At 49.4% G+C, this 10,887-nt stretch overlaps 1 protein-coding gene across 1 annotated transcript; it reads right to left on the bottom strand.

Moving 5' to 3' along the window:
- Nucleotides 1–419: 419 nt before the first annotated feature.
- On the bottom strand, nucleotides 420–1,709 carry LOC125538917 (chitinase 5). The gene is made up of 2 exons (XM_048702234.2): nucleotides 1,202–1,709; nucleotides 420–1,110 (listed from the first exon to the last, which is right to left on the bottom strand). Exons 1-2 carry the CDS (start codon nucleotides 1,626–1,628, stop codon nucleotides 707–709), a joined length of 831 nt encoding a protein of 276 aa, XP_048558191.1. The 5' UTR covers nucleotides 1,629–1,709; the 3' UTR covers nucleotides 420–706.
- Nucleotides 1,710–10,887: the final 9,178 nt, after the last annotated feature.

Below are 10,887 nucleotides of genomic sequence, written 5' to 3' on the forward strand. Positions count from 1 at the left end.
CCTACATGGCACTCTTAATATAACATCATTGTACATGCCCTTAAACGTAAAGTCGGATGATTAAATTAGGCTCGAGCAGCCTGACGACGGCTTAAACCTAAAGTCGGATGATTAAATTAGGCTCAGGCTCTAAATTTAGACACAACGGTCAAGCCCAAAAGCCAAAATACCTAAAAAGATGTGATTATTTTTTAAAAAATGTAGTTATAATAATGCACATATATATACCCCGATATTGAAAAGAAAATAGGAAAAACGCATTGTTATGTTATTCGGGTCAAGCCAGGTTGTGCTCGAGCTTCAGTTTGGGGCCGGGCTCCGACAAATGCCCAAGTCTACACCTGACGGGCACGGCAACGGTGGACCATGTCAAACCTCGCCAATGATGCATTCAATAAAAATAAATATTACTATCTCAATAATGTTACCTCCGTCATGAATTTCTCGTATTAGATTTTTCTAGATACAGATGTACCTAGACATGAGTAATAAACAAGAACATAGGAGTAACACTTTTTGCTTGTTGATGAGGAAAAAGAGTAGAGCTCGTGAGCAGTACTACTGCAAGGATCTTGGTACGTGCTAGACCACATCCTCACCCTTTTCTTGTTTGGACGGCTTAAGACGCGTATACGCATGCCGAACGTTTATTCTACATAAGCCATGCATGTTCTCTGCATGCCCATCTCGATCAGGCCCAAAGCACCTAGCAAGTGAGGCTGCTCCCCGGGTCGACGCCGAACTTCCTGCAGTAGGCCCTGTAGTAGCCCGCCCGGGCGTTCATGGCGGCCGCGTTCCCGCCGTTGCACTCGCCGCTGTTGATCGCCCTGGTCGTCGCGCCGAATCCCCGCGGCAGGACCTGCTTCACGTTGTTCATCCAGAACCAGAGCGCCGCCTTGAAGGCCACCTCCGGGTCCTGCGCCACCTTCTCCGGGTTGTTGAGCCCGTCGAACCCCACGCTCTTCCCCGCCGCCCCGTAGTTGTAGTTCCACGTCAGCTGCAGCGGCCCGCGCCCGTAGTACCCCTTCCCCGAGGCGCACGGCCACTGCGTGTACTTCCTGTCGCAGTAGTTCTGCCTCGCCCCGCCGATCTCCTCGATGTAGCACATGTCTGTACATAAGTTATACAATAGCCAGCTTAATTATGGAGGACCAATTCGAGATTAAACTCGTCTTAGTCGGTTAATTGGAGTTGAACTTACGTCCGGTCTCGTGGGTGACGTGGGCGAAGAAGGCGGCTATCTCCCTCTTGCCGTCGTCGCTGGTGCTGCCTTTCCCGAAGTTGGGGTTGGCCCGGGCGCCGGCCAGGAACGACCGGCGCGTGTAAAAGCTCTTGCCGGCGCACCCGTTGCCGGCCCGGGACTTGATCCCGTTGAAGAACGCCCCGGTGACGACGCTCTCCACGGAGACGCCGCTCCCGCCGCCGCCACCACCGCTCGCCGTGCACGGGCCGGACTGGCATCCTTTTCCACAGTAGGCGTCGGTAGTGCCGCAGTAGCCGTACTGGCTGCAGCACTCGTTCGCCCGGCAGCCGCACTTCTGCGCGGCCACCATTCCCGCGGCAGACAGGACTAGTGCTGCTACCCCGAGTGCCAGGAACGGGAGCATCGCCATGGGCGACCTCGCCATTTCGAAATAAGGTTAACGGTGGCCAAACTTGTTCCGCTCTAGCAAAGCTGCTTTGTTTACGAGCTGAGTGTACATGGCAAGATGGTCGCAGGCGGTTTATATAGGCAGTGGACGTCTATCATTGCCGACGACTTTGGGCGTCAAGGTTTGGACTAGATCAAACCGACCGTCGGTCAAAGAATCACGCGCGGCTCGTCGACTATCAAGACTTTTCTTTGCTCGCCGGTACACGAGAGTTTGGAAGGTTGCTGCGTGCCCTGCACCGCACGTCCTTGCACTACACGAGAGTTTGGAAGTTTGCGACCAATTGGTCGTTCGTCGGGATGATGGGGGATTAATCATTTAATCCCGGCGTGCTTCTCCCTCCAAGTTCGATCTTTTTTCCACTCTCCACGTCGGTACTCGGTAGTGCCCCTACCCGGGTGGTACGTGCACTATGCTCAGTGGTCAATTTTCCTCCTTGCGCACTCATTAGTCGATCAGTTATACATGCATGCATAATTTTCCTCTTTGCGCACTCAGTAGTTCGATCACTAATACATGTTGTTCCCCCTAAAAGAAACTTATACATGCATGTTTGGATTTAGAGCAACTCTAGCAGACTCCGCAAAACGCCCCGGCCCGTAAAATAACCGCCAAATTGCGAGTCGGGGCCAGAAAATCTGCACGAGCAGACCCCGCATCCCGCCCCGGCCTGCAAATTTTTTCGCGAGGCGCGACAAATCTTCTCCCCCAACCTCTATCTTTACGGGCTGGGAGGCCGACCCGAGCTCAACCCCTATCCCGCGCGAGATTTGGCGGGAGGGACATTTCCGCGCGGCCCTTCCCGCTCTCCGCACCCTCCGCCACCATTGCCCCCACTCCGCAAGCTCCGGCTGCTCTTCCCCGGCCGTCCGTCGCCGCCATGGACGACCCCCTGCTGTCCCCCGTCACCGTCGAGGTCGACCACGCCCCTTCCGCTCGGGCAGATCTCGTCGCCGGCCAAGTTGGCCCCGCCGTCGTCGCCCAAGCCCAAGCCGCGCCTGCCTGCAAGCGGCAGGGCAACGTTGTTGTGCAGGGCGGGAATCCGGCCGACCCCGCCGCGATGGCCCGCGCTCCAGGCGCCAACGCGGCAGCGCGATCGCGGCCGGCGGCGGAGAAGGTCGGCAAGGTCGCGGGTGTAAAGCGGAGGAAGGTTCCGGCTTCAAAGAATCCACCTTCTTCAACCTCTCGCTCCATCCCGCCGCAAGGAGGTGCTCCGGCGATGCCGTTCAACGGTGCCGCTCCCCCCCCGCGAGCGAGGTGTTCGACGAAATGGCCGTAAGGTATGCGCCTTCGGTCTTGATGATTCCCTTTCATTTTTCGCCATTATTCTCGATAGCGCGTGACTTGTTATCGTTCGCTACAGCGGTGGTTCGAACAATGGAACAATCGAGTTCATGAACTTGTTGGACACGAACGCGGTTGACATTGATCAAGCCCCTTTCGAACCATTCGAGTACAATGAAACGGAGGCCGGCGTGGATGATCATGGTTGTGCGGACGAATTGGAGGAGATTGAAGCGGAAGCGTTTGAGCAATCGCAAGCAAAAACTGGGAAAAGCATAAGATCGAAGAACTACACAATCTTGAAAGATCAAGCTTTGATTCAAGCATGGAGTGCGGTGTCTCTTGATGCATGCACGGGTACATCTCAAACTTCCAAGAGATATTGGCAAAGGATCGAAGATCAATACTTCCGCATTATGGCAAAGTATCCCAATAGGACTCCACACACATTTCGGTCGCTTCAAGGGCGTTGGGAGAACATCAAGCCTATGCGCAGTCGTTGGGCAGCTTGCTTGGAGCAAGTACGCAATGCACCTCCAAGTGGCACCGTGGAGTCTGACTATGTGAGTTTGTTTTGCCTTTGTTCAAATTGTGCATCATCATATTGCATCATGAGAAGTGATTGGATCACTTTGTTCACATTATGTAAGAAAAGATTGCTCAACATAGATACAAGGACATGGAAGCTTCGGAAGGCAAATTTTTTAAACTAGAGCATTGTTGGGAGTTGCTCCAAAAGTGCGAGAAGTGGAAGTTGATCGACAAAGAATCCCCACCAAAGAGAGGCTCACTTACAAACATGGATGAAGATGAGAATGATGATGGCCCAAGAAATTTGCACAAGCCCGATGGTGACAAGAAGACCAAGAAGAAGATGAAGAGAGAGCAAGAAGCATCAAGCTTGAGGGAGAAGATTGATGCCATGTTGCAATACAACGAGTCGATGTCGTTGAAATCGTTGGAGATCAAGAAAGAATTGGCCGAGAAGAAGGCGAAGGAGAAGCAAGAAAAGTGGCAGTTGCTCAAGGAAGAGGGGCTGCGCAAAACTGCCATCGAGGAGAGAAGAGCACGAGCCGCAGAAAACAAATCTATGTCCATGTTGCTCGCCGAAGAGAACAAGATCATGTCAATGAACCGCAATGACATGGACGACCTCACCAAAACATGGCATGATATGGCAAGGAGGGAAATCTTGAAGAGAAGAATGGTGGCGTCGGCCGGTTCGTGCTACAGTTCCGGTGATGTTTTCTCCGCTCCATATGGTGGCAATGTGGATGATTTCGGTGCGGGAGTTGGAACAAGCGCCGGAGGTGGATTCGGTGGCGCCGATGAACTCCAAGGTGGACTCGATGGCGCGGAGTGAAGATCGATCAAGATGATGCCGGACATGGGCGCAAACCTTTTGCAGGGCCCTCTTTTGCGTTAGCCGTAATGAACTTGGCTTCTATTTACGCGTAAAACTATTTGTGTCGTTTCAATTTGAACTTGTTTGTGAAATCCTATGTCAAATGCTAGATTTGCAGTATATCTGTTTGCGGGTCGTCACGGTGGTGTCCGAGCAGAACCCACATAGCCGACCCCTAAAAAGCATATTCCGCGAATATACTTTTTTACGGATCTGTTTGCGGAGTCTGCATCTGTGCCAGCCTGCGCCGGCCCGCAAAAGCTGTTTTACGCGAATTGCAAACACGTTTTGCGGGCCGACGTTTTGCGGGGTCTGCTAGAGTTTCTCTTAGGGAAGCTTCACAAAATGTGGGAATTTATTGATACGCAGCGTACATGCGTATTCCCCCTCGATCAGTCTAAAAAGGAAGACTTTCATGGCCACCCCACTATGAAAACGTTGGGTCGTTCCACGATAAATAAGTACTTGTCCAAGGACATCTCCAACACCGACCCTTAAATCGCCCGCATATGTTCAGACCGTGATGTCTGGACAGCGAAATTCATCCAAAACGGGCATGTATCGCTCTGCAGGACGATTCAGACGTATTTTCTCACGCAAACCTAAGAAAAACATGCAGGGGGGAGGGGTTGCGGGCGTCCGGATAGCACCCACTCCCGGTTTTGACCGCCCTGGCACCCAAACCCCCTTCCTCGCCTGCGTGCGCTTCCCGCCTGAAACGGCCAGCGCCACTCCAGAGCGTCAGTGCCCGCATTCATGCTCGGCCAAAGTGGACGCGACCGCTCACTGGCGTGAGCATTGAAGCGGTGCGCCGGCCGAAAGAGTGTTGTCTGCGCCGCTTCTCGGTGCAGGCGACTGTTGCACGTTCAAATGACATGACGGCCGCATGTTCGTCTGTCTGCCGCCCACATTAATGACACATAGTTGCCAAGGCGGCTACTGCGGCACCACCCATCCGTCCCTCTGGCGAACACCATTTCTATATAAACTGCTGGCCCGGCCATAGCCGCAGTCATCCGCCCCCGATCCCTCTCCGCACCACTCCCATCCATGGATTCCTCCCCCACCAAAGCTCTCTGTACGAGCTGACGCCGAACCATAAGAAGGAGATGGCCTTCATTGCTGCGGGTGGCTGGCCGGCAGGCATTCGGAGGGCGACGATGTCCCAATGGAGGATGTGGTCGACAATGAGTCGGTGCTACCCTCCTCGTCCGCGCCGCCATCCTCCTCACCCTCGTTGGTGCATTGCAACATGACCATCGGCGAGGCCTGTGCCCATTACATGGACATGGTGCGAGAGGAGCAGGAGGAACAATTCTGGGAGGCATAGGCCGACGCCACCTACAAACTCTTGCAGGAGCACCTGCAGGCGGAGGAACATATTGACGCCGGCACGGCCATTGCGCAGAACACGGACCTGGCAGAGCAAGAGGCGATGTTCGAGTCCTATCACTCCGCCTCGCTCGCTGGCGGTACCGCCAACAGGTAGCGGAGGTGACGACCGCCTACAAGTGCAACGAGTGGCGGACCCGATGTTGGCGAGACCGACGACAAGGACGACATGGCCGGCTACACGGAAGCAGTGCCCCGCCACAACGACCATGTAGCTGACACGTCCGCGGGCGTCGCCGGCAGCGCGGAAGAGTAGTGCACGGTAGGTCGCCACTACTCTGGTCCCAGGAAGGCTACCTCTCCTCCCGTACCATCGACATCAAGCTTGATGGGCTGAGTATCAACGGCCGATTAGTCGCTTAGCGGCGACGTGAAGGCGGACAACTTCAGTTCCCAGGGCTCCGGAGGCGGACTGGAGAGCACCGAGGCAGAACTACAGAAGGCAAAGTTTCAGTTCTCGGGGTTCATGGCCGGACACAGAAAACGGGCGCTGACGATCATAGATTAGGTTAATTAATTATACCTCCAGAGTCGGACGATCACAGCTTGTAGTTGAAGTATGTTCGAAATGTAATGAATCCGGCATGTTTATATGAAATTCGGCCGTGTTTGAACGAATTTCATCCGGTTAGTTCGAACTATTGTCAAAATGTATGCTTCTATGTGGTCCTCCTCGACTCCGTCTGTGTGGACGTAGTCGACGAAGCTCCGATAAAGATTTTTGTCTTCTCCTTGAGGCAGTGAGGTTAGGGTTTCTCGTCATGCAAAGGTTCAACCGCGACAACTGTGGATCCACTACGCTGGTTCTTAGGGGCACGTGCACGAAAACTTCTCGGCTGTTGACGACAAGGTCAGGCCAGCTCTGGTAGGGAGCGGGATCGACGGTGCTTTGGTGGCTCGTTCTGGTGACATGAGCATGGCTGTTCTGTGGTGTGGTCGTTCGATGGTCTCAGAATCTTGATGTAACTTTTATTATTATGTTTGATATACTTTATACTATGGACTTTTATAACAAATCTGATAGTTTCGAAAAATAATATAAATATCTACTCCCAGAGATCGCAGCATTGGTGTGGGCATCAATGGGTATATCCACATAACTCTATGACTGTAATATCAAAATTTTAAAGTTCTTGCTATATTTTTTGGGGACCTTGATAAGTGCACACGTGTGGCGCGAAGCAATTCCGCCCTAACATTTTTTGATGGCAAGTTTAGTTACCCGAGGATAGCAATTTTAGCTGTGAAGCATGACAATTTTCTATTTGGATGACAAGTTTCAGATTTTTTAGGGTTTTTTTGGATGATAATTTTAGTTATAAAAACATGAGGGCGAGCTACTTCGTGCCATATGTGTGGCACTATCATTTGGGTTCTTTTGGCCTGGCTTACATAAACAAAGGTCATCACTTACTCCATTGAAATTTTTCAGAAAAAAGGCGATCATGTACTGCAATCGACAAAAAATAATACTAGTTCTGTTAGTTATTCAGTGCTTCAGTCGAAGACAAGGATAGGGCCCCTATGGCGATGCGGCTGACTGATGATTGGTTGATGTAGTTATGAGAAGGGAGCTGCGGATTGCTGGACGTTCATCTAGTTTTTTTTCCTTTGTAGTAATAGAGTTTTCAGCTTTTTGTGTGCGCCCCAGTGATGGTGAGACTTCTTATTGGATGTCAAGGATGTGGTTTGTGAATGTTGGCTAATGCCACAATCTGGAAGGACGGTGAAATAATACTTTTGTGTCGAATACGTTGTTTTGTCAGTGTTCATGCGGGAAAAAAGAATTGAGGGCATCGGCTCCTTTTCTAAACAAAATTGGAGTAGAATCCCATGTACTTCCTCCCATTCATATTACTTGTTGCTGAAACAGATGTATTTAATACTGAAAAACACATCTACATATATCCGTTTGAGTGACAAGTAATATGGATCAGAGGAAATAAAAAAGATAAACTCAAAGGGAAGGCACAAGAGCAAAGAAGTCCAAGCCAAGAAAGAAGTCCAGCAAGAGAAGCCCACCATGGTAGAGGGATAAGAAGGATTTTTCCACCATGAGGCATGAATTCACTCCCTTTCATAGTCCGCCATGGACGCATGGACCCAAGGTTACCAATCCTACCCCTCCCACCTACATCTCAATCTAAGGAAGATTGCATCTTCTCTAGATGTTGGCCGCTATGTTTGGTTTGACAATTCATCGGATATTGTTTGTATGCCTTAGAACATTTTGCATAAAAAATGGACCTTGTTCCACTAAAAAAGACCTACCATCTCAAGGGTAATCTTGATCATTTGTCAAGAATCCCCAGCCCCTATAAAGCCCCCATAGGCATGTAACTCACTCACTCTTACTTGAATAAAATTAGAGGATGGTAGGGAGAGCACTAAAAAGCTTCAAGCCTCGTTCAAAGAGCTCTAGGGTAGTGTTCGAGGAGCCACGTTCGACTCAAACTGACATTGAGGAAGAGAAGTTTGGAGAGCGTGCCGAGTAGTCTTGTTCGACTCAGGCCTGCCACCAAACCTTCCTCAATGTCTTATTAATATAGGACTAGGTCAAGCTCCGTTGAGTCGACTGAACCTATCCAAAAAAACATTGATGTCACAATCTTATCATGTAAGATAACTATCGTGGGATAAATCTGACAGTAAGAGAGGTAGGAGAAGAGTATTGATCTAATGAGATGCAGGTGGGTGACTCAAGATATATACACATTCAGGCCCGTCTGCGGTGGAGGTAAAATCCCTAGTCTTGTATCACTGAGAGGTGTTCATAACTCCGGTGGAGGTAAATTAGCATGCACACTTCAATCACATCCCTTTACATTTCAAGCAAGCATGGCAAGAGTATGAGCATCGGAAAGAGTAAAGCATGCCAATTGCAAGAAAGTAAAGGTATGTGATTGAAGTGTGCAAACGCAATGAAGACACAGAGATTTTTAGCGTGGTTCCGATAGGTGGCGCTATCGTGCGTCCACGTTGATGGAGACTTTAACCCACGAAGGGTAACAGTTGCGTGAGTCCACGAAGGGCTCCACCCACGAAGGGTTCACGAAGAAGCAACCTTGTCTATCCCACCATGTCCATCTCCCATGAAGGACTTGCCTCACTCGGGTAGATCTTCACAAAGTAGGCGATCTCCTTGCCCTTACAAACTTCTTGGTTCAACTCCACAATCTTGTCGGAGGCTCCCAAGCGACACCTAACAATCTAGGAGACACCACTCTTCAAAAGGTAACAGAGGGTGTGTTGATGATGAACTCCTTGCTCTTGTGCTTCAAATGATAGTCTCCCCAACACTCAACTCTCTCTCTCACGGATTTGGCTACTGTGGAAAAATGATTTGAGTGGAAAGCAACTTGGGGAAGGCTAGAGATCAAGATTTTTGTGGTTGGATTGGAATGTCTTGGTACCAACACATGAGTAGGTGATTCTCTCTCAGAAAATGAGTAGTGGAAGTGTAGGCACGTTCTGATGGCTCTCTCTCAAATGGATAAGGGGCTGGAGGGGTATATATAGACTTCACAAAAAATCCAACCGTTACACACATTTGTGAAGGAAAAATGCCCTAGAGGCAATAATAAAGTTGTTATTTTATATTTCCTTATATCATGATAAATGTTTATTATTCATGCTAGAATTGTATTAACCGGAAACTTGATACATGTGTGGATACATAGACAAAACACTGTGTCCCTAGTAAGCCTCTACTAGACTAGCTCGTTAATCAAAGATGGTTAAGTTTCCTAACCATAGACATGTGTTGTCATTTGATGAACAGGATCACATCATTAGGAGAATGATATGATGGACAAGACCCATCCGTTAGCTTAGCATGTTGATCATTCAATTTTATTGCTATTGCTTTCTTCATGTCAAATACATATGTTGGGGAACGCAGTATTTCAAAAGTTTTCTTACGATCACGCAAGATTTATCTAGGAGATGCATGGCAACGAGAGGGGAGAGTGTGTCTACGTACCCTCGTAGACCGAAAGCGGAAGCGTTGAATAACGCGGTTGATGTAGTCGAACGTCTTCGCGATCCAATTGATCAAGTACCCCACGCACGACACTGATACGTCTCCAACGTATCTACTTTTCCAAACACTTTTGCCCTTGGTTTGGACTCTAACTTGCATGATTTGAATGGAACTAACCCGGACTGACGTTGTTTTCAGCAGAATTGCCATGGTGTTATTTTTGTGCAGAAATAAAAGTTCTAGGAATGAGCTGAAAATTAACGGAGATTATTTTTTGAACGTATAAAAAATACTGGCGAAAGAATCAATGTCAGGGGGCCCACACCCTGTCCACGAGGGTGGGGGCACGCCTACCCCTTGGGCGCACCCCCTGCCTCGTGGGCCCCCTGACGCTCCACCGACCTCAACTCCAACTTCATATATTCGTTCGGGGAGAAAAAAATAGGAGAGAAGGATTCATCGCGTTTTACGATACGGAGCCACCGCCAAGCCCTAAACTCTCTCAAGAGGGCTGATCTGGAGTCCGTTCGGGGCTCCGGAGAGGGGTATCTGTCTCCATCGTCATCATCAACCTTCCTCCATCACCAATTTCATGATGCTCACCGCCGTGCGTGAGTAATTCCATCGTAGGCTTGCTGGACGGTGATTGGTTGGATGAGATTTATCATGTAATCGAGTTAGTTTTGTTAGGGTTTGATCCCTAGTATCCACTATGTTCTGAGATTGATATTGCTATGACTTTGCTATGCTTAATGCTTGTCACTAGGGCCTGAGTGACATGATTTCAGATCTGAACCTATTATGTTTTCATGAACATATGTGAGTTCTTGATCCTATCTTGCAAGTCTATAGTCACCTATTATGTGTTATGATCCGTTAACCCCGAAGTGACAATATTCGGGATACTTACCGGTGATGACCATAGTTTGAGGAGTTCATGTATTCACTATGTGTTAATGCTTTGGTCCGGTACTCTATTAAAAGGAGGCCTTAATATCCCTTAGTTTCCAATAGGACCCCACTGCCACGGGAGGGTAGGACAAAAGATGTCATGCAAGTTCTTTTCCATAAGCACGTATGACTATATTCAGAATACATGCCTACATTACATTGATGAACTGGAGCTAGTTCTGTGTCACCCTATGTTATAACTATTGCATGATTGATCACAT

The sequence above is a fragment of the Triticum urartu genome, chromosome 2A, assembly GCF_056163025.1.
Source record: "Triticum urartu cultivar PI428250 chromosome 2A, HENAU_Tu73, whole genome shotgun sequence".
NCBI classification, from domain to species: Eukaryota; Viridiplantae; Streptophyta; class Magnoliopsida; order Poales; family Poaceae; genus Triticum; species Triticum urartu.

Excerpts from the sequence above, each read along its gene's own strand:
- LOC125538917 (XM_048702234.2), bottom strand. The coding sequence starts at position 1,628 with ATGGCGAGGTCGCCCATGGCGATGCTCCCGTTCCTGGCACTCGGGGTA. Across the intron at positions 1,111-1,201 it reads CGTCACCCACGAGACCGGAC|ACATGTGCTACATCGAGGAG; the intron begins GTAAGTTCAACT and ends ACTTATGTACAG.